Here is a 22195-nt window from a genome sequence, read left to right as displayed (position 1 = left end):
GTAACGGGAACTGATCCGCAGTGAGGCTGCACTCTGTAACGGGAACTGATCTGCAGTGAGGCTGCACTGCACTCTGTAACTGGAACTGATCCGCAGTGAGGCTGCACTCTGTAACGGGAACTGTTAGGCACTGGCAGCTTTACCTGTGACTGGGGTTGCAGCTATGCTTTCTTCCTTGCTCTCATCTCCACAGCCACTTGAAACTTCTAAAAAATTAAAAACATAATAAATATGTATTTCAAAATTATGAAATATTTGTTCTCCAGCACTGGGGGGTAGAACCCAGGGTCTCACATGTTAGGCAAGCTGTCTACCACTGAGCTACACTCCTAGCCCCCATATGTTTTAAGATTTAGTTTATGTGCAAGGATGTTTTGCCTATATGTATGTATGTGCACCATGTATATGCTGTGCTTGGTGCCTGCGGGAGGCCAGAAGAGAGAAAGAGTAAACAGACAGCTGTGAATGGCCATGTGAGTACTGGGAGCCGAACCTGAGTTTCCCCAAGTGCAGCCAGTGCTCTTAACCACTAAGCCATCTCTCCAGCCCCTGTATGTGGAGTTTTAATATAATTCTTTTATTTTTTCACTATCTCTTCACTTAGTTTTTGTTAATTTATTTTTTTGTCTAAAAGGTACTGTTAGCGTAAGTGACTAGTTTAAGATTTTTTAACTTTACTAGAAGCTCAACAGAACTACATTTAGAGTTTCTACTGAGAACATGAACATTAAACTGGAAGGTACCATAAAACAAGCAACATACTATGCACATAAAACCTGAGATAGGCTTTGGTTAACAGTATTTTATACGTACGCCTTGAGAAAGGATGCTGCATTGACTCTGAATGCCTTTTTGCTGTGGACACTGCAAACAATAGTTACCTTGTTCCCTTGTAAGAACACTGTTGAGCCGCAGAGCGGGTTTTGCTTCCTTTATTCCATTATTGTCATTCAGAATAGATGGCATGCTGCAAGATGATTCATTACTGTGAATAGCTGACCTATGGTCACATTCTTCTGTAAGGACTTTTTTCAATAATGTTGTTGCCTACAGTGTTTCAAAGAAAGCACACACAAAAAAATAAATTAAATAAAATCAAACAAACTGGAACTCTGTTCCTCTTGCTCTCAAAGACTCAGATTCAAAATACAATTTTAGGTTAAGCTTTACTTAGAATTTAATTTCTTTCCTGACATTAGAATGTTCTCAAGATCAAAATAGCAGAGGAGGGCAGACAGAGAGAGAGAACCAACATGAAGTTGGGTGGGTAGGGAGGTAGGGGGATCTGGGAAGAGTTTATGATCAAAATATATGAAAAACATTTTAATTAAAAATAACACCTGGTTATATTCCAGCACAATTTAATTCTATACTACAATTTCCATTAACAATAGTGTTTTTGAAGATTTAACCTTATGCACTACACAAATGTCCTACTTGAGAAGTAGGTCTGTGAGACGAGATCACCTTTGCTTATCTGAGCTAGCCTATTCTCCCTTTGGTATACATAAAAGCAGACCCTCAGACCTCCTTTCGGAGTGAAAGCTTTATTCTCTCATTGCAGGAACCCTGGTTTCTAGACTTGCCACAGAGCATTGGTTAGGGCTGGCGACAGGGCTCAGCAGTTGAAACACTTGCTGTTACTGCTGAGGCCTTGGGACTACTTCCCTCACCTACATCAGGCAGGCAGCCTATAATTTCAGTTCCTGGGGATCTGATGCCCTCTTCAGTTGCAGATGCTGCTTGCATGTGATGCACATATAGACACACATATAGGCACATATACCTAAATAAAAATGAATTAAAGGAATATGCTAAGCAAAAAGATAACTGACATGTTCTTGAGTCTTAATCTTTGGCTAAGGATAAAAGTCTATGCTTGCCTTTGAGTCTCCTGGGGAGCTGGAGAAACTCACTTGCTACCGAATCTTTTTTCAAAGGACATTAACTATACTTTCTGTACAGTAAAATCGAATTTAATCACAGCTTACCTGAGAAGCAATGTGAAGAAAAATGGCAATGAACGTGATCTGAGGTAACTAAGTCTTTCAATTTCTTAAGAACAATAGGTGACTATGTAGCAGACAACCTCTATCACACTGTCTCACTGCCAGAGTACACACACTTTACTAGAGAGCAGTGATTTGCTCTATCCTAGTGATAGTGGTGGTGACCTGTTGATTGATGAGTATAGAAAATATGGATAGTGTCCACCCAATCTTCAAGGAATGGGCCCAAGACATCACAAGCCAATATAACTGGTAGAACTGGACAAAGAGCCTCAGGTTCTATGCAGTTGACTGTCTGGGTAACAAGCAAATTGTTCAGTAAACAAGGAGGGAATGAATAATTCTTTGTGATTAGCAGAGCAGAAGGAAAAGATGCTCTGATCTGAAGATCCCAGAAGCAGAGAAAGGGAGGCGCAGCCCTGAGCATCTGGCTCAGAAGATCCTTTGTCCTTGGCTCTAACATTGCTTAGGTAGATTTCATGGACCTAGGGCTTACGGCAGAAGCTAGAGAAACTGGTCTGAGGTGGTGTGTGAAAGAGTTGTAGTTCTTGCCCAAAGGCCCTGGTGGTGTTAGCTTTGTAGCTAAAACCTGGGCTGCAGTGCTAATGATTGGGTTCTTTGTTTTTATTTGTATCAACTGTCCCTGGATTTTACTTCTGCTCTGACAAGTCTATGTAGGTGAACTGATCAGGACTTCTATTTTGGTAGACTGGCTACAGACATGGTTCCTTGCCCATGCTAGGCCCAAGCTGGCTCCCATCAGCTATTACTCTTTGTATGCTCCTCAGGTCTGCATGGAAGAAAGCAAACATACTTGGACTGCATCCTCACACTGCCCAAGGTGCTTTTTAGACCCAACCTGACCATATCTGCCAGTGCCCCAAAGTCCTATATATTAGCAAAGCATTTTAAAATGTGAATTAAAAACAAAACCTCACCTTTAGAAATTCTGAAGTTAAATCTATAACTTTTTATTTTCTTCAGTTTAAAACAATCTATTTTGATTGAACTTTGAATTTTGATAGAACTTTGAGTGTGTATTTCTAAATTATAATATTGATATAATTGGTAATAATTTTTCTTTTTATTATTTTTTCTTTTCTTCTTTTTTCCTTCTCTTCCTCCTCCTCCTCCTCCTCCTCCTCTTCCTCCTCCTCCTCCTCCTCCTCTTCCTCTTCCTCCTCCTCTTCCTCTTCCTCCTCCTCTTCCTCTTCCTCCTCCTCTTCCTTTTTTCTTCTTTTCCTCCTCCTCCAGATATTTCTTTTATCCTGGAACTCACTTTGTAGACCAGGCTGGCCTTGACTTTACAGAGATCTACCTTCATTGCCTCTTGAGTGCTGGGATTAAAGATGTGTCACCACCACCCAGAGGAAATAATTTCTTAGCTTCTTAATAATGCTGTCATAGTATACATTTAAAAACACAAAACTGCTAAATGTGTACCATTCTCAAATTATTTTTAAAACATGGGTTCTGGAGGTGAAACTTAGGTTATCTTTACTGACTGAGCCATTTCCTAGCTCTGTAACAATTCTTAAGGCATGTCTTTTGGAGATATTCCAGAAATATGCATTTTCTGAGGAACTCCCAATTCAAAGGAGCTTATCCGTTACAGAGACTCCCTTATACTGGCAAAGGAGCACAGGCCCAGAGTGGTGATGTTAGAATAACCAGCTGTTTTGCACACCTTACAGAATTGAATGGTCTCTGCAGACTGGAGACTCACCTCCTGAAGCACTTTTTGAATTGGCCTTTGTTTTCCATGGATCATGCTTATGAACAGTCCAAGCATGGGCTTTGCCTCATCTGCTATTAATAACAGCTCTCTTTTAACTAGGTACCTTTGGAGTCCAGGAACTGGGGAGTGTCCACTGCTCTCAGTGGTCTGAAGCCTTAGTCGATACCACAAGTGGGTCCCTGGTCTGCCTGGGGCCAGGAGACAGGGCTTGGGGATGAAATGTCAGGGCACACAACATCTGTAAAATGACTGGTGTTGACACTTCTGTCTTTCAATTCTTCTAGAATTTCATCAGTTCAGTTTAAATATGGATCCTGCTATGTTTGAAACTACAAGAGTCATGTGGGATGACCTTTGATGTTTATCCCAAAGTTTGTCAATTACTATATTCAAGAACCTAAAAGTATATAAGTAGATAAATGAAACTACTAGTGAAAAAGGCATCATATCCATAACACCCCCTGATGAAATGCAAAAATCATGTTGTCAAAAAAATACTGCCACAAAACGTATACATGTATATTTAAAAGTTCTTATAAGTCAATAAGGAAAAGACATTGTTCACCTAGTAGAAAAATGAACAATGAACAAGTAGGAAAGGGGCTGAGCACATCGCAGCATGACGGTCACACGAACACAAACAAGTGGACTGCCATTTCCACCTCTCAAAATGGATCCAAAAGGAGTGGATTATTTAATTTTAGAAAGAACTCTAATAAATGCTTTACCTATCCATTATTTTTAACTCCGTGACTAGAGAAAGATCTAATAATACAAAGTAATTCTACACCTGATAGTTTTATATTTTATACCTATGAGTTCATTATAAGGAAATATAAATATCTGAAAACCTGAATTGTATAGATATAGAATATCTATACACAGAATGAGCCTCTCTTAGTTTGGGGGAAATAATAAATTTAAATGTTCAATAGGCAACTAAAAGAAAAGAAGTCAGGAAACTGTGCAAAGTGGACAGGGACTACATAAAGCATTCAAAATGAAACAGATGAATATGTGATCCTATTAAAGGAAATTTATTTTGTGGTAAACAGGAAAAGGAGTTTTATACCAAGGTAGTGCAACACATGTGTGTGTGTGTGTGTGTGTGTGTGTGTGTGTGTGTATGTGTGTGTATGTGTATTTTACTGATGACTGAACCCAGGCCTTTGTGTGTGCTAAGCAAGTGCTCTACCACCGAGCTATACTTCTAACCATATCTGTAAATACTTGAATATTAAAGGCCATCCCTCTTGTCGACAGGACTGTTATGGACAGTAGCATTTTTCTGTTTGACATTTCAAAGTTTTGTTTTTATTTTTCTGCTTGTTTCTTCAAAGAAATTGCATCTAATTCTAAAGAAATCTGATTTGTATAAGGGCAGCACAACTCCAAAGAGAAATTAATTGTGGATACACTTAGCAGGATTACTTCCCGCCTTTGTACAGGCAGTACCACTCACACACTACTGACACACAATAGCAACGGATGGCAGTTTAAACTACTATGTCCTCGAAATCCTTCCTCTTGGTTACAGAGAAATATTTTCCAGTGTTTAAAGAAAAATACATGTACTAGTACTGATTATATTTAAGTTAAAGGAAGGGATTTTATTTATGTAGCAATTAAAAGATGGAAAAATAATCACAAGAGCCAGGGTATAAATATGTATGAGATATCAGAAAACAATCTATCATTTAGGAACTATGTCTTCTGGTAAATAAAATCTGTGTGGGGCAGGAGCAGACCCATTCTGAGTGCTATCAGAAAGTTGTTCTTCTGCATCCAAGTTCTCCCATGTGGAAACAGATCTCATGAGAATAAAACACTGTTAAGCCACTTTGTATTTCAATGACAATCTCAATTCATTTTGTTCTCACATAAGGTAATTACAAATTTTTATGAATTAAAAGCACGTAGCTCAATTATGTAATTGCCTAACAGGTTATGTGGTGCTGACAGATCTTATCTGGTCTCCGGGGGACAGTGAGTTTCTACGGCTTTGGTCATGTGTTTACTCAAGAGAAGGGATTGACTAGAGCTGACAGCACAGAGACCCACAGGTAAACATAATTTACATGCGGCTGTTTAATTAGCCATTTACCCAAGAGATCAAAGCAAATACTTCTACGCTTCATTAGACTTTGATTTTTCTAATGGAGTTTTCTTAAATTTTCAAAATCACTTTTAAGATTTTATCTAAAGAGAGAGCTATTTAACCTATGGTTTCTACTAAATATCTATCGTTTTTCAATACACAGAAACAACTCAGATACCCTAGTTAGGTAACCATGGAAGGATGATGAGGGCCGGGGATATATAGAAATATATATATATAATATTCTATATATAGAATATATAGAAATTTATATATATAGTAAAAATGTGCTTAACATGAACTAGACTCTGAATTCAGTTCCCAGCCTCCGACCTTCTTGCCCCCTCCTTCCTCACCCTTTTCTCAAAGGTATTTATTTACATGGGTGTACTATATAAGCCAAAATAGCTTTAGAAACTACAGGGCATTTTGTTCTGAAGTTTACAGGGCACTCCATCATTTTGGTGATAACAGTGTTCTTTGGAATTGTACATTTCTTCTGCCACACATACATGTTTCAGAAACTGCCTGTTTACTCCCATTTTTAAGGAGAAACCCATTCTATCTATGACCAAAAGTCTGCAGCAGCGTTTCAAACTCTAGACGGTATGTAACCCTCTTCTGGCTTCCACAGACACCCACATTCACTTGCACATACCTACAAATAGACATACAGACATCCACACATACACACAATTACAAATAAAATAAACAAGAAAAACAATGGTTCTATTGCCTTATGTGTCAGGTTTCCTAGTCTGTTCTTTGGTTCCTAACAGTCCTTCCCTGTCACCCCAAACATCTTCCCCAGTCTCACTTTGTCAAAAGCCTATTTCTAAAGGGCCACCTTTCATGTCCCAATACGCCTTCCATCATAAGCTCTCCCCATTGCTTCTGCACGTAGCTGGGCTCCCTTTCTGAGAGCACACATTCTTTGTCATTTTGTTATGTGCATCCTGGTAACCAGCCCTCAGAAAGAGAGGGACACATTTCATGTATATCTTTCCTTCTAATGTATCTGGGCTAGTACCTATGTGTAACACACAATAATGGCCAAAAACATATTTGTTGGCTTAACATCAATGACTTTAAAATATTTGAAAGTATGGAATACAGATAGAAAATCAGAATATTATAGATGTTTCTAAACTCTGAAGGTTTTGTGGTAAATATATTTAAGCTACCTCTGGGAACTGAATTAATATTATGTCAAAATTAGATCCTTCCACAAAACCTATAAAAGATCTAAGATCAGAAAGTTAAAAATATTATTAGCTAGCTATGATACCTCACTTACCACTGTTATCATTTTTTCAAATGTTTATCATTCAGAATATATTACTGCCCCAAACAAACAGCTTCAAACTTATTTAAGTAAAAGTTGCTACTACTCCCAACCCTTGTTTTTGAAAGAAAATAACCTCAGCACATACCTCTTCTTTAGGAGAATGATCATGTTCCTTCATACACTGCCCTTGTGTCTTCAATAAGTGACAATCTGGTACTTTTTCAGCTCTGTAAAACAGAAATAGGAGAGATACTATAAATCTGTAAACATATGTATAAATGAGTGAATTACAATTACTAGAACAACGTTTATCAAAAAAAATCTGGAACCTAACATATTTGAAATTACAAAACTATGTTCAAATCCCCTCCATAGGTTGAGTATGAGTATATCTCTGTGTATATGTATCCATGCATGTGTGCATATATGTATCCATGCATGTGTGCATATTTGTGTGCATGTATGTCTGGTTGAACTAGCTTGTGTATGTACATATGGAGGTCAGAGGCCATTGGGTGTCTTCTGTTACTCTCCACCTTAATTTTTGAGACAGGGTCTTTCAATGAATCTGGAATTTGCTGTTCCAGCTACACTGGCTCTCTGATGTGTTCCCAGGATCCACATATCTCTTGACCTGACCCCATTAAGCTATCTTTCCCAAGCTCTTCTTATTGTTATTAAACTTATTTTGTTGTGATTTTATTGCTAACAAGCATTCTCAACTTTGACTGCACATAGAAATAGCCAACAAGTTTTCTAAAGTCTAGATACCTAATATGCCACTCATACTGAGTGTCACAAAACAGTCTATGCTGTGATCCAGACACAGTATATTTTAAGACTCATAGCATCATTCAAAAGGACAGACATATACTCTGAAAGCATGGTATGGTCTGCCTCCTATATGTCAATAAGCTACATCAATCATATCTCCACCTCAACAACCCCTTTTAGTAACATTTTTAATATGACCTACTTACATTGGAAACAAGTAAAGCATTATTATGGAAGAGTGAAGAAGGAAGTGTGAGCCACAACATTAGTACTAAAAGGCAACACCTTTAGTGAGAGGCTCCCTCACAGCCTGGTTGCAGGAAACTCATCAGATTACTAGAAACTAAGGATGATCCCAACAATAAAGGGGCTCCCACTGGCCAGTGGTGGGAGAATCTGAATAGCAAAAGGGATACTGACTGCAATGCACTGAAATACAATTCATAAAATCCCATATGTTTATTTAAAAATAAAGAAACCTTTAAAAAAAACTTTTGAACTCCACACACACACACACACACACACACACACACACACACACACACACAGAGAGGAATATGGAATATGGGGAGTATTATTTAATGCAGTTCTATGTAATCTAGGATGCAGAAGTGGATCCAGAAGTGAGTAAAAGCATGGACATAGACTCATGTCTGAATCTGGCTTATTTTGTTTAATAAGATGATAGCCACCTGCATTTATTTCCCATCCAAGAACATAATCATTTCATTCTTTATGGTGGAATGTCACACAATTTTATACTTGGTTTATCCATCATCTGTTGTCAGACAGCTGATTTCATAGCAGCTACTGTCAAGTGCTATAGTGAACGCCTATACGCAAGCTTCTCCGTGGCAGACTGACTTAGAGAGTCCTTTGGGTACACACTAGCAAAGGTATAACAGGGTTCTATCGTAGTTCCACCTTTAGTTTTTTTGAGGAACTTCCATTCTGCTTCCTACAGTGGCTGGACTAACTTTCATTTCTACCACCAGAATAAAAGAGTTCCTCCCTCTAACCTTCCCATGCCCTCCACCCTTGCATTTGTTTGCTTAGTGACAGCCTATCAAATTGGGTAAGATGCACTCAATGTAGTTTTAATTACATTTCCCTTACGGCTAAGGATGCTCAACAATTTTTCATATGTGTACTGGCCCTTTATACTTCATCTTTTGAGAATCCTGTATTTCATTTGTTTATTGACTGTTTGGGTGTTGCTTAGTTAGGGTTTCATTGCTGTGAAGAGACATCATGACCAAGGCAAATCTTATAAAGGCGAACATTTAATTGGGGCTGACTTATAGGTTCAGAGGTTCAGTGCATTATCATCAAGGCAGGAGCATGGCAGCATGCAGAAGCTCTACATCTTCACTGAAAGGAAGCTAGGAACAGATTGACTTCTAATCAGCTAGAAAGAGGGTCTCAAAGCCCACCCCCATAGTGACCCACTTTCCAACAGGGCTATACCTCCTAATAGTGTCACTGCCAGGGCCAAGTATATTCAAACCACCACAAGTGTTTTGTTTTGTTTTAGTAGCCATATATTATATGTTTATAGTTATATATTTTAAATGCAACTGTCAGGTGATAGCTAGCCCAGTTTTCCCCATTCTGCAGGCTACTGTGGTAGCTTTTTTGGTTCATGCAATAACATTACTGAGTCACTGGAGTCCTTTTCAGAAAATCCTTGCTTTTGCCTGTGTCTTGAGGTCCCTCCTACCCGATATAATTTCTTATAGCAATTTCTGACTTTCAAACATTACACTAAAACGTTTGAATCCTTTTTTCCCCACAGGGTGAGAGAAATCTTCTACATGTGGATATCCAGTTTTCTAGCTCTATTGGTTGAGACAGCTGTCTTTCCTTCAACATGCATTTTTGGACACTTTGTTAAAACCATGTGACTGTGGTGGTATGGGTTTAATGCGGGTCCTCTACTCTACTCCAGGATGCATGTGACTGTTTCGTTCCATGGTTTTGTAGTACGCTTGAGATTGTGACACCACTAGCATTCTTCTCTTTGCTCAGGACTGTTTTACTGCTCAAGGTCTTCTGTACTTTCCTATGAATTTTAGATATGCTCCTATTTGTTTGAAGAATTTCTCTGGGATTTTGAAGGGACTTGCGCTGGATCTGTAGATGGCTTTTAGTAACATACATTTTCAGTATATTAATTCTGCCGATCTGTGGCCATGGAAGGTCTTTCCATCTTGTGGTGAGTTCTTGTCTTTTTTTGTTCCCAGTGTATTAAAATTTTCATTATAAAACTCCTTTGTGAGTTGAAGGGGTTTGCAATCACATGGGAAGAACAAAAATTATCAACCAACCAGACCCCCCAGAACTCCCAGGGACTAAGCTATCAACAAAGGAGTACACATGGCTCCAGCTGGGTTAGACTAACTGTAAGCCATCACAATAAATTCCCTTAATATATAGAGATATTCCGTAAGTTCTGTGACTCTAGAGAACCCTGACTAATACATCCCTAAAAGGAATAAAGAAATGCAATCCTGTAACCCAAAACAATCACAGCACCTAGGAGGCTAAAAAGCAAGGAGTCCCTCAGCTCCAGGCCAACATGTACCCTTTGAGAAATCCTATCTTTAAGAATTGTAAAGCTGGGCAGTGGTGGTGCACACCTTTAATCTCAGCACTTGGGAGGCAGAGGCAGGCGGATTTCTGAGTTCGAGGCCAGCCTGGTCTACACACTGAGTTCCAGGACAGCCAGGGCTACACAGAGAAACCCTGTCTCGAAACAAACAAACAAACAAAAAAATTGTAAACAGAGAAATATACAGGACAAACTAATCTTTAACACTTCATATTGGATATTAAATGGTAACGGTCTCTGTGTGGTCACTCACCTGAGTGCAGACAAGGACTATCTATAGCTACCTTGCTTTTCTTTTTCTGGCTATTTAGAGTCAGAACCTCCGTAGTTCTTACACTTCCTGTGCTGTTCTTTGTGTTGTTGGTCCTGAAATCATAGGGTATATGGGCTGGGCAGAGGGTACCATAACTAGAGGTGCCTTTCCATCTCTGGGTGTCAGAAAGGTTGTCAGTAAGCCTTCTGCCTGCCTGCCTGCCTGCCTTAGATCCCTAGCACTTTTAAGCCAGGGTCTTAAACCCAGGACTGCTTGTCCCTTTTCTAGAGACCTAGTGAGTTTCGTGTAGTTTGGCTGATGGTGCAGAACAGAGCGTGTGAAGCACAGTGCAGTTCTGACTCAGAGCCCTTGAGCTTTGTGACTTCAGAAAAAGCCAAACTAATATCAAGCTTTCCTGTAGATTTGTTTCAGGACACCTTGGTCAAGGGGTTTACAACTGTCCTTGAATGGAGTCTTTCCCACAGCTCTACATAAATACACTAACTGTGAAAACTTACCAAATGGTACAAAAAACACTCAAAGGGATTTTATTGACTTTATAATGCAAAAATTTAAGTTTGATATCACATAATTTACATACTTCTCTAATTATAATCCAAACATATGTATCAGCTTTTCCTTAACTACAACTGATTTATTTGACCAACATTTTAAATGCAGACAAAGTAATAATTGTCCTAAGTTTTATTCTGAACTTAAGCAGAATAAACAAAGAAAATTTTGTGTTCTTTGCAAATAAAGTAAAGCTTACTCCATGAGCTTAAGAGAATAATCATATTTGAAAGTAGATACTAAAAGAGAGAATTAGCTGTACCCAGAAAAACTACAACAAATGATGAACATGTTACTACATTTTTCATATGATAAAACTATTTAAAGGTTTTTATTGAAAAAATGCAGCAAATTTAAATAATTCAATATCCAAATGATATGAATCATATTAATTCATAATTGTCTAAAATAAGAACTTGGCCCTCTACCTAGTAATAGTAAGCTTTGTATATGAAGCCCCTGGCATAACACAAAATTAATCCTTGGCTTAGATTAAACCAATAATGAGGAAAGTAGTATTTTATCTTTTTTCTTCTTATTGTTAATTTGCTTCTTTATGTGAGTAGGAATTTAAACTCTTCACATTTTCTTCTGGAGTATGTTCTAGGGTAGGTGTCCTACTTTATGGGTAAGATTAAAAAGACCTTTATGAGTGTCATGTTTTGCCAGGAGCCAGGCAGGGCCACAGTCATACCAACATTCATCTATTCAAAGGCTTTAAGGATTTATAACCTGCTAAGCCTTTTTGCCTTTCCTGCCTTATAATTCTATCACATTTGAGTCATTACCTATTAGAGAACAGAGGTAAATCATTCTCCCCAAGTCTGTATCTCTGGAATGGCTCATCAAGCTGGCTTGCTGCCTTTTGGGCCCTGGGAAGATCACAGGAGTATACTGCTTAGGAAGGTTCTCTGCTACAACTCCTGGGTGGTAGGGGGTGCAGCAGGGTTGTTGCAAAGAAGGCAGAGGAGAGCCTGGTGATTCAAATTCACCAGAAAGAATTTGTGTTCCAAAATCTGACTGCTTGTGTTCCACAGGACACAACATTTTTCCTCAAGGCTAGAGTATGTTATAAGCAGCACCTTTGGTGACAACATACACTGCAACAAAGCATAATGTTGACATCAGACATTTATGACTTCATCTGTCTTTAAAAAATGATCACGGTAAAGAAAAGTCTTGAAGACTATTAATTTTACAATTTGTGTTGGTCATAAAGAATCACATCTTACAGAAGGCTGATGTATACATAAGTGTAGCTTAAAGGCCATATGAGATCATTTATAATGGAAATCAGTGCCCTATTACGGATGAACAATCTTAGTTTAGTCAATGTAGAACTATCTTATCACTGTATTCTCAGGTTTAAGAGTTACATGGTGTATCATTTATCATAAATGCAAATGTACTTTCCATATCACAACTGCAGATTATGCCAAATCATATATAAAGAGATACAAAAGGCAGCGGTAAAAAGCTGTAAGTTTGGTTAGAGAGCCTTGTAACCTGTAATCACTAAACAACCCACAAAGCTCAGGAAGCCCCTTCCAAGTCAGCTTCTGTCATCACCTTGTGAAGCAGGGTTTTAAGACAGCGGGTTTTATTCTGCATGATAAAAAATGTAATAGAAGATGAAAAGTTACTAACCAGGAAGGTCACTTCTAGCCCCCTCCAGTTCAGAGGTCATAAATGGAAATAGAGAAATATTGTAAATTGGGCCCACCGATTCCACTGAAGCTTTCTGTGTCAAATCTCTCCAGAGACAATTATCCTGACTTGTACCTAGCCCATGACGGAACTATGTATCTAGATTTAAGATGAAATCTACTCTTAAAAAAATGTACTTCTCTTCCCTATTTACATCACATAAAATAGCCTAAGTGGCCCCTGAAAGACAGAGAAAACAGCATTAGATGGAAGGCAAACAGATACAAACTGCTCTGTTTCTTATCTCATAGCATCCAACTGTGGTGGTTTGAATGAGAATGGTTCCTGGAGACTTACGTGTTTGAGTACTTGGTCCCCAGATAATGGAAGTATTTGGGAAGAATTAGGAGGTGTGGCCTTATTAGATGAGATGTGCCACTTGGGGCTGGCTTTGAGGTGTTAAAAGATTATCATCATTTCTAGCATCTGTCTCTGCTTTGTGGATCTTAGATGCTGCTGCAGTGTCATGCCTACCTTTCTGCCTGCTGCCATGCTCCCTGCCATGATGGCTCCTATCTCTTTGGAAATAAACCTTTCCTTATTTAAGTTGCCCTTGTATTGGTATTTCACATAATATTTCTATTACTGCTATAGAAAAATAACTAGGAATAGATTTCTGTCACAGCAAGGAGGTATATGAATCTTGGCTCATGTTGCACCCATTCCTGAAACCAGTAGCCCTCTCACTTTCTCTCATCCCAGCTTTACACTTTTGTACAGTTCTTAAACTGAAGGGCTTTAAATAAGAGCTCATTTAGGCCCCAACCTCAAGTTCCCAAGTCATTGCATCTAGGGTAGGACTGAACCCTTCTTAAAAAGAAGTTCCCAGCTCCTGTTGATGCTGATGGTCCCAAAACCACATTTCAAGAACCTGTTTTGGACTAATGGGTCAAAATCTAGAGTGAACATGGAAATCTAGGAACCCGCCTGGTGCTTAGACCTGCTGAGAACTTCCTTGTTGGTAGCTATGGTAGATAAATCCAGGGTTGCTCACCTGACTGTACATTAGTCAAAGGCTAAACCTCCCTCCCCCTGCCCACTAAAGTAAATGTTTTTATATTTACAGACAAACCCAATCTCAGAAACACTGCTACAAGAAGGTACTGAGTATATAAGTTCACTAATAATAAGAAACAAATGCATTTATAGACAAATAGATGAGGCTGTCCATCAAAAGGCTAAACTGATGGTTACAAGAGCTGTCAGTATGGACTAGTTTCACCACTTGTCAATGTTCTAGTTTTGAAGCACTGGATGCTTTGCCATAGCAGCCATTTCATGCCAAGTACCATGTTCTTCTTTATTGCTGTTGCCCTAGCTTCAAGTCTGGGAAGTTGTGAAGGACAGCTGTTCTGCAAGCTTCAAGGTCTTCCTTCAGAATGTCACTATGATTACAGAGCCTATAAAATAAAACAGGTGCTGCCGGAGATGTTTATTTAAGCACAGATTGCCTGTTTCTAGAGGCTCCGGTGGTTCTTTGTGGTTTATTGAAATATATCTGCAATATAATCTAGACATAAAATGTAGCAACTATATGTCTCTCCACAAAGATGTAAAATAAGGCAATTTGAAAAACTTGTTTGTGTGTTTGTGACAGTTTTACATGCACTGGAGGAAGTAACTTTTAACTCTTCAAAGACTTTAATGAGGTTCAAATCCACAGCTGGGTAATCTCATTCCACATTCCATATAACTGATGGGAATGCTGATAATCCTAACAGCAGAAAAGGCTAATTTTATACTGTCAATCATTATGAAGTTACATCTCCACAGCCTATGAAATTTATTTAAATTGTCACCGCTAAGAAATCACAATTTCTGGCTGAAGTGTGGGTTACATCTTTTACTCCTAAGTGCAGAAAATGACTATTATTTTCCATTCAGAGTCCTCTGCTATAAATTTTCTTTAATTTTAGTAAGAACTAGAAGGTATGGAAAAATAAAAGTGCCTATTTTACTCACTGGGAGAATCAATTTGACCACTACTTTAGATTAGCTCTGTCACTGGACCAAGAAGCCTCCTAGAAGGCTGGGTAATTATTACTTCAAACAATGTCTATTGGGAGGAAGCATGATTCTGAACTACTATGGGAAAAAATATTAAAGCCAAAACAGTGTTTCTACTTTGAAGTAGCTAATCACATTGTGAGTTGGGAATATACATATACAGAAAAGAAAATGATGATTATTTATAAAACTACTTATTTTTTAAAAAGATTTATTTATTATATGTAGCTGACTTCAGACAGCCCAGAAGAGGGCTTCAGATCTTATTAGGGGTGGTTGTGAGCCACCATGTGGTTGCTGGGATTTGAACTCAGGACCTTCAGAAGAGCAGTCAGTGCTCTTACCCCTTGAGCCATCTCTCCAGACCTATAAAAATACTTATTAAAACAATATGTTAACCTGCTTGTTGGTAATATGTGTAGGCATGTTGTTGAACTAACGTGTGTCTGATATCACAAAGATAAAGAATGCATGCTGGCTGCGACAGGCTGAGGCCATGCAGATTTGTCCACCCAATTCTGAAGCAGGTCTTTAGAGAAAGGAAAATATAAGTGAGCTACTGGATTCAAGCCCATTCTTGACTGTCATCTGTGACATTGGTGCTCCAACTGCAGCCAAGTTCCAAGACTATAGCCTAGGTTTTTCGGTCTCTGGCCCAAGTCCTGTGTTGGGTCCTTTATCACTGAGGTCTACTGACTTAAACCTTCCAGGCCCCAGGCCAATATGACTTATTGTACCTAAGAAAATTTCTTATTGCCCAGGCAGAATCTGGATCCTGGCTCTTCTTGGAAGGGCTTCATCAAATAGCTACTTCATTCTAGAAGAATACCTGCCCTGAAGAAGAGGAGGGTCCCCCAGAAGTAAGCCCATTTCAGAGCAGTAAGGAGATTCCAGAGTCAATGGTGAGTGTCACCAGGCAGGTGAACAGACTATCCGGAGCTATGACATGGTAAAATAAAGAACCCTGGAGACAACTGGAAAGAAAGCAATGCAATTTAGGGTATTCTAAACACATGAATAAGGAATAATTTTTTAATCATAGAAAAAAGATTGTGTTTTTTTTTTTTTTTTAATTTCAGTACTGCAAACTGAGGATTACTTAGTAGTGAATATATTAAATTCTATGTGAAGGGCTACAGAAATAAAGCTCCTCATCTTTTACCTGATGGCTTCATGTTTCTGTGCATGTTATCTTTTGGAAGACTTCAGTTTTGTGTTTCAGTTGCAGTGTAGTATGCTTGACCTGGTGGTTTTATTTTCCATGAGTAAAAGCAGTTTCAAATGGTCCTAGTGTTGAGCTCAATCACATAATGTTACTTGTTTAAAGTTTTAAATAATATTTTAAATAAGACAAAATAATCACAAACATTGTATTTGTTCATAACTAGAGTAAATGTTAAAAAAAAGTGTCTTAGTCACTGTTTGGCTGTGAAGAAACACCATGAGCAGTACAATTCTTATAAAGAAAGCTTTTAATTGAGGGCTCGGTTACAGTTTCAGAGTCTTAGTCTATTATCATCATGGCAGGGAGCCTGGCAGCAGGCCGGAGTGGTGCTCAAAAACTACAGGATGTTGAGAGCAACATCCTGATCCCAAAGCAAAGAGAGATAGAGGGAGAGCCTGAGCCTCAATGACTCAATTCCTCCCCAAGGCCATATCTACTCCAACAAGCCCATACCTCCTAATCCTTCTAATCCTTCTCAAAGAGTGCTACTCCCTGGAGACTAAGCATTCAAATATATGAGCCTATGGGGGCCATTTGTAAGCAAACCACCACAGGAAGAAAACTCAATTTCCAAATGAACAACAACAAAAGGCATCATCTTTTAAAGAGAATGTTCTGAGTGATGAGTGATTAACTGAGGAACAACCCACATCTGCAGAGGTAAGAAAAGAACAAAGCAACTGACCTTTCTGCTTCCTGCTCACCATATAAGGAGCTCAGCCACATGTTCCTGCAGCTACAGGCTCCACCATGATGGATTAAAAATTATGGACCCAAATCAGTGTTTCCTCCCTTAAGCTGTGTCTCTGTGAGGGACAAAACCAGTAAGCAGCACAGTTCCAAACAGGAATAGGGAAAGGTCAGGAGTGGAAAACCAGGAGAATTCCTGTAAGAGCTCTGGGCAGCTTGTTTGCTTTTCTGCACTAAACTTCATTCAGCCTCATAGAGACAAAAAGACAAAAAGACAAAAAGACAAAAAGACAAAAAGGCCTGTTGAGAAACTTTGGTCTGTGTATCCATGTTTTCTGTTTTTGGTTTTTAATAAATAAATAAATTAATTAATTTAAAATACACTTTCTGGACAAATTCATATAATAGAAGTTCCTTTTAAAGTATAAATTAAAGATGGGTTCTTTTTTGGATGTTCTGTTCTTGTTTGACCTATAAGCACAGATATACAAAGTAAAAAGAACAGATATTATTCCTTTATAGTTATTTCACTCCTAAAACATAATCTCTTGCCTTTGTGAGGCTGAATGAACAGATCCAGTCATTGTCTCACAAACTCTCAATGTTAAAAAACAATTTAAAACTAATCTAATTATAGTTGTTTCCTTGGAGTCTCCAAAGGCTCTTTGCCTGGCTCAGCTCTCCTGGAATGTCCAAAGTCGACTCTCCAAGGCTCAGTGCACTAAGACACTGCTGTCTCTTCCAAATACACTTGAGCTATCCTTTCACTTCATGCAGTCAACTCCAGAGCAGCCTAGGACTAGTACTGCCCCTGCCTCAGCTTGCCTAGTGCTGGGGTGAAGGGCAAGTGCAGTTCTCTTATCACTTAGTAAAGAACTCTGCCTTCCTTCCTTCTGCCTGGCTTGTGTTACATAGAGAACCTAGAGACTGCAGGATCCTTTTAAACTGTTCCCTATCCTGAATACTATAATATCAACAGTCCATGTAATTCTTTTTGCCTCAACAATTTCAGTGGCTCAAACAGGGCACAATTACATGTTTTGTGAATAAATGACCAATGAGGGAGAAACTGTGACATTGGTGATGAAATAGCCATTAGAATATCTCAAGTTTTCTATTTCCATTCCCACCAAGTATCTTTATTAATTCCAGTTAAATCATAACTGTTTCTTCTCCTTTGTACTCATGACCTAGTCTCCTTTGCAGCTCTTCTACATTGAGAATCTCTGCAGGTCAGTGCTGGGCTGCCAACACTCACAGAGCCTCTCTGCTTTGTGCTGGTGAGAAGACAATTTCATCTGCTGCCTACGGGGCAAACTAAACAAGGAATACCTTACCTTTAAATTGAAACTATATGGTTTGGACAGAAAGGATTACTTTTTAAAACTACCATTCCCTCAAGTTCTCTTTTTTCTTACCTTTCAGTCCCAATTCACAAATCTGACCACAATTCACAACATTTAAAATCCTCTAAAGACCATGAAGGTTCTTAGGTTTAAATACTTGTAGTAGAATGTATTCATACACAAGGGGCCCATCTGCTACAACATATAACTAACGAGCCAAAGCAGATCTGAGACACTAATGCAATCTATGTGGCATACTGCAACCCAAAGCTGTTTAGCACCTTCACTAGTCAGTGAGAGGTCTTGTGACCTCCCACCCACAGGTACACAAATACAACAGGGTCAAGAGGTCTGTAACATACTACACCTCCATAAGGATACAAATTAAGATTTAAACAGTGAAACAATTGGCTAAAGCTAATCCTTTTACAGAGGTGTAAATGGCCATTGAGAATTGAATTCCAGGCTACTGGCTTTTGTTCAGTAGTATCACAGACAAATTTTACTGGAGAGGAGGGTTCAGCCACCAGCTCTGAGGACTCCTGATAAATTAGTTAAATGTAGCCAATGGAACTTGCTTGTTTTGATATCAAATTTCCTGGCCATAAATCCAAGAACGTAAATAAAACCACAGCAAGAATTAGTGCCCTTGGAAAATAAACTGGTTGTGACTATCTCAAGCCTTACACCCGAACTGCTGTATGTGAAGGAAGCCACTGTGAAGTTTGTATACCCGGTTTTGTTTGCTACACACACACACACACACACACACACACACACACACACACACACACAAAACGATTGTAGAAAGGACAAACACATACATAGTTAAACAGTATTTTTCTTTTGACAGGCTCTCTTACAAAACCTATGTTTTGGTAGCTACCTCTTCCCTATTGTACAGCCCCCTGGGTGGTCCCTTCCAGGGGGCCACTTGAAGGGAGCACAATGCCCAGAAGGAGAGAAGGAGGGGACAGCAACACAAAGGCCAACAGAGCAGGGCGGTCTGCGGCAGGCTGAAGAGCAGGGGTCAGCAAACATCGCTGCTTCTCTTTACCCAGGAAACAAGGGCTCCTTCTCTTTACCTGGAAGCACTGTGATTAAGCTGACAGCTCGAATTATGGGCTACCTTTTGTAGGGTGCCATCCGGCTGTGTTAAGGTCCCCTTCATTGTCGCTGAAACTGCACAAGTAACACCCTGGCCTTCCCCGCCTTCGGCCTCCCAATAGACCTCATCATTCTGTTCCACTCCCATCCTCAGAACCAGGCCCCTCCTGTACCACATTTCCCCCCCCCCCAAAGTTTCTTAATGAGGAGCTGGAAGGCCTGGGAGAATTTATAATGAATGTTTCCCTCCACCCTTGAGCAGAGATAAGCAGCCTGAACCTGTCACTGTTTCTAGTAGCCAAGAATCATTAGTGACAGCTGTAGATGTCTTTTAAAGAACAGATAAGTGTTTTCAAGCCATTCTCTTTGATAACTATGGATTCCACACTTAATATACAGGTTGACAAAACCCTAGCTGCAGATGGTTGTAAGTGAAGATGAGAAAAGTGTATTACTTCCATGGGTCTCCTTTAAAACAGCACTGATGGGCAGAGGGGTTTAATTATAAGGGTGTTAGTTAGTTTTCCACCAGGGAAGAAGAAATGGATCTCTGGGGCATGCAGAGGCTAATCTTACTTTGTTTTAGTATCTGAAGAAAAACAATGTCCAGGGTAAATGTCTTATAATCATAGAACTTCATATATCTCCAAAATTCAACATAATTGAACCCTGTATTTTAGAAAAATCTTAAAAGTACTATAGTCATATTACTTTTAGTTATATACTAGATACTATTTTAAGTGGTTCTATAAGCTCATCCAGAGCAGTGGTTGTTAACCTTTCTAATGCTGAAACTCTTTAATACAGTTCTTCATACTATGGTGACCCCCTAACCATAACATTCTTTTTGGTGCTATTTCATAACTGTAATTTTACTACTGTGTGAATCATACTGTAAAACAACTGTGTTTTCCAGTGGTTTTAGGGGGCTCCTGTAAAAAGGTCATTCAATCCCCACAGGTTGAAAACCACTGCTGTAGAAGGTCCTTGTGGGAAAGACACCTCATTTGGTCAAGGTAGAATCATCTTTGCTGGAGCCTAATGACTCATACAGCAGCAAACAGTAAAGCAAGTGACTTTGCTGTTTTGTTACACTCTATGTCTGCACACACACCATGTGTGCATGGGAAAGCAGAAGACACACCATGTGCACGTGGGAAGGCAGAAGACACACCGTGTGCATGTGGGAAGGCAGAAGACACATCGTGTGCATGTGGGAAGGCAGAAGACACACCGTGTGCATGTGGGAAGGCTGAAGACACACCGTGTGCACGTGGGAAGGCAGAAGACACACCGTGTGCACATGGGAAGGCAGAAGATAGGGTGTTCAGAGCAGATGTGAAGATTATGCTCTCTAAGTGGGAAAGGAGAATTGCAGGAATATGCATGCCCATAGTCCCACCATTTCAGAGGTGGAGGTAGGAGGACAGTGAATTTAAGGCCAGTCTAGGTTATAAGTAACACTATCTCAAACAAAACAAAATGAAGATACAAAACTAAAATGCACACATCCTCGAAATAAATCACTTTTTCAGGATAAATGAGTCTCTATGTAGGTCAATTAACTCTAAGGAGTGAGAATGAGTCCAGCATAGAGCCTCATCTTCTGCTGGGGGTGTGGTGAAAAGAGAAGAGGGGGCAAGTCCTTCCCAGTGTTCTGACTCTGTGACAGGCCCACCTTTAGGATGACAAGGAAGTGAGAGCATCCAGGGAAAGTACCCTCCAAAGACTGAAGTCGTTTGCCTCCTCTGCTGCGTGTGGTAGATGCAAAAGAGGACTGCTGAAAGACTATGCTGGGTTATAGCTGAACCCCTCAGAGTCAATCAGCACTGTGCTAAACTGAAAGTGCTGAATCAATTTATGATTCAATACTCATTCACCTAAGAAGCTGCTGAAAGGAGCCACCAACAAAAAGACAAGATAAGGAACAAGTGGAAAAACAACATCGCCATGAATAGACAGATGGATGAATTGTAAAAGGCAGTGGGCCAATGTAGTAGAAAACAACAGAAGCTATTGGCTCTCCTCCATAGAGTCTGAGAGCCAGATGAACATGCAGTTCCTATCAGTATTAGAGTGCAGGGACCACTGGTTCCCCTCCTTCCTTGCCTCCCAGTTCTTCCCTCCTAACTCCTCCCTCATCCATTCCTCCTCCCTTTCTCTTTAGAAAACAGGAGGCCTCCCATGGATATCAATCTGCTTTGGCATATCCAGTTGCAGTAGGACTGGGCACATCTTTTCCTATTGAGGCTAAACAAGGCAGGTCAGTACGGGGAAAGGGTCCCAAAGGCAGGCACCAGAGTCAGAGACAGCCCCTGCTCCCGATATTCCACATGAAGACCCAGCCACATAACTGTATCATCTGTGCAGAGGGCCTAGGTCAGTGCCATGCAGGCTCTGAGGTTGGTAGTTCGGTCTCTGTGAGCCGTTATGGGCCCAGGTTAGTTGATCAAATGTTTTCATTTTTCAAAATGGCAGATACCAATTTCACATGCAGCCTCAGCTCAAGATGGGGTGATGCTACTGAAGCAACTGTGACCAGCACATGTCCAGCTTTCCAGTAAAGAATATCCAGGCTTCAGACCAACCACTGTCTGGAAAGCAGTGGTTTTCAATCACTGAGATGCAGAACACTCAAATTCACAATTTTTTTTTCAAAATATCATTGAATACATAAATTGGGAAAACATTTACTAGCAGGCAGTGTGTGTGTGTGTGTGTGTGTGTGTGTGTGTGTGTGTGTGTATTACAAGAATCAAACCACTGGCA

The 22195-nt window shown here is 39.6% G+C and overlaps 1 protein-coding gene across 5 annotated transcripts in view; it reads right to left on the bottom strand.

The window, feature by feature from the left end:
• Nucleotides 1-22195, bottom strand: part of Kiz (kizuna centrosomal protein) — a 105917-nt gene that overhangs the window by 25910 nt on the left and 57812 nt on the right. For 4 of the 5 annotated variants that reach the window (XR_004118932.1, XM_031372142.1, XM_031372144.1 and 1 more), the window contains 3 exons: nt 7279-7360; nt 882-1047; nt 144-206 (listed from right to left, as the gene is read on the bottom strand). Coding sequence is in view for 4 of the 5 variants with exons in the window: in XM_031372142.1 (XP_031228002.1) it covers nt 144-206; nt 882-1047; nt 7279-7360 (311 nt within the window). In the remaining variant the exon portion in view is untranslated. The remainder of the gene's footprint in view (nt 1-143; nt 207-881; nt 1048-7278; nt 7361-22195) is intronic. The other variant, XM_031372143.1, reaches the window with a different exon arrangement.

The sequence above is a fragment of the Mastomys coucha genome, unplaced genomic scaffold (genome assembly GCF_008632895.1).
Source record: "Mastomys coucha isolate ucsf_1 unplaced genomic scaffold, UCSF_Mcou_1 pScaffold15, whole genome shotgun sequence".
Classification (NCBI taxonomy): Eukaryota; Metazoa; Chordata; class Mammalia; order Rodentia; family Muridae; genus Mastomys; species Mastomys coucha.
This window is presented reverse-complemented; position numbering and strand designations above follow the sequence as displayed.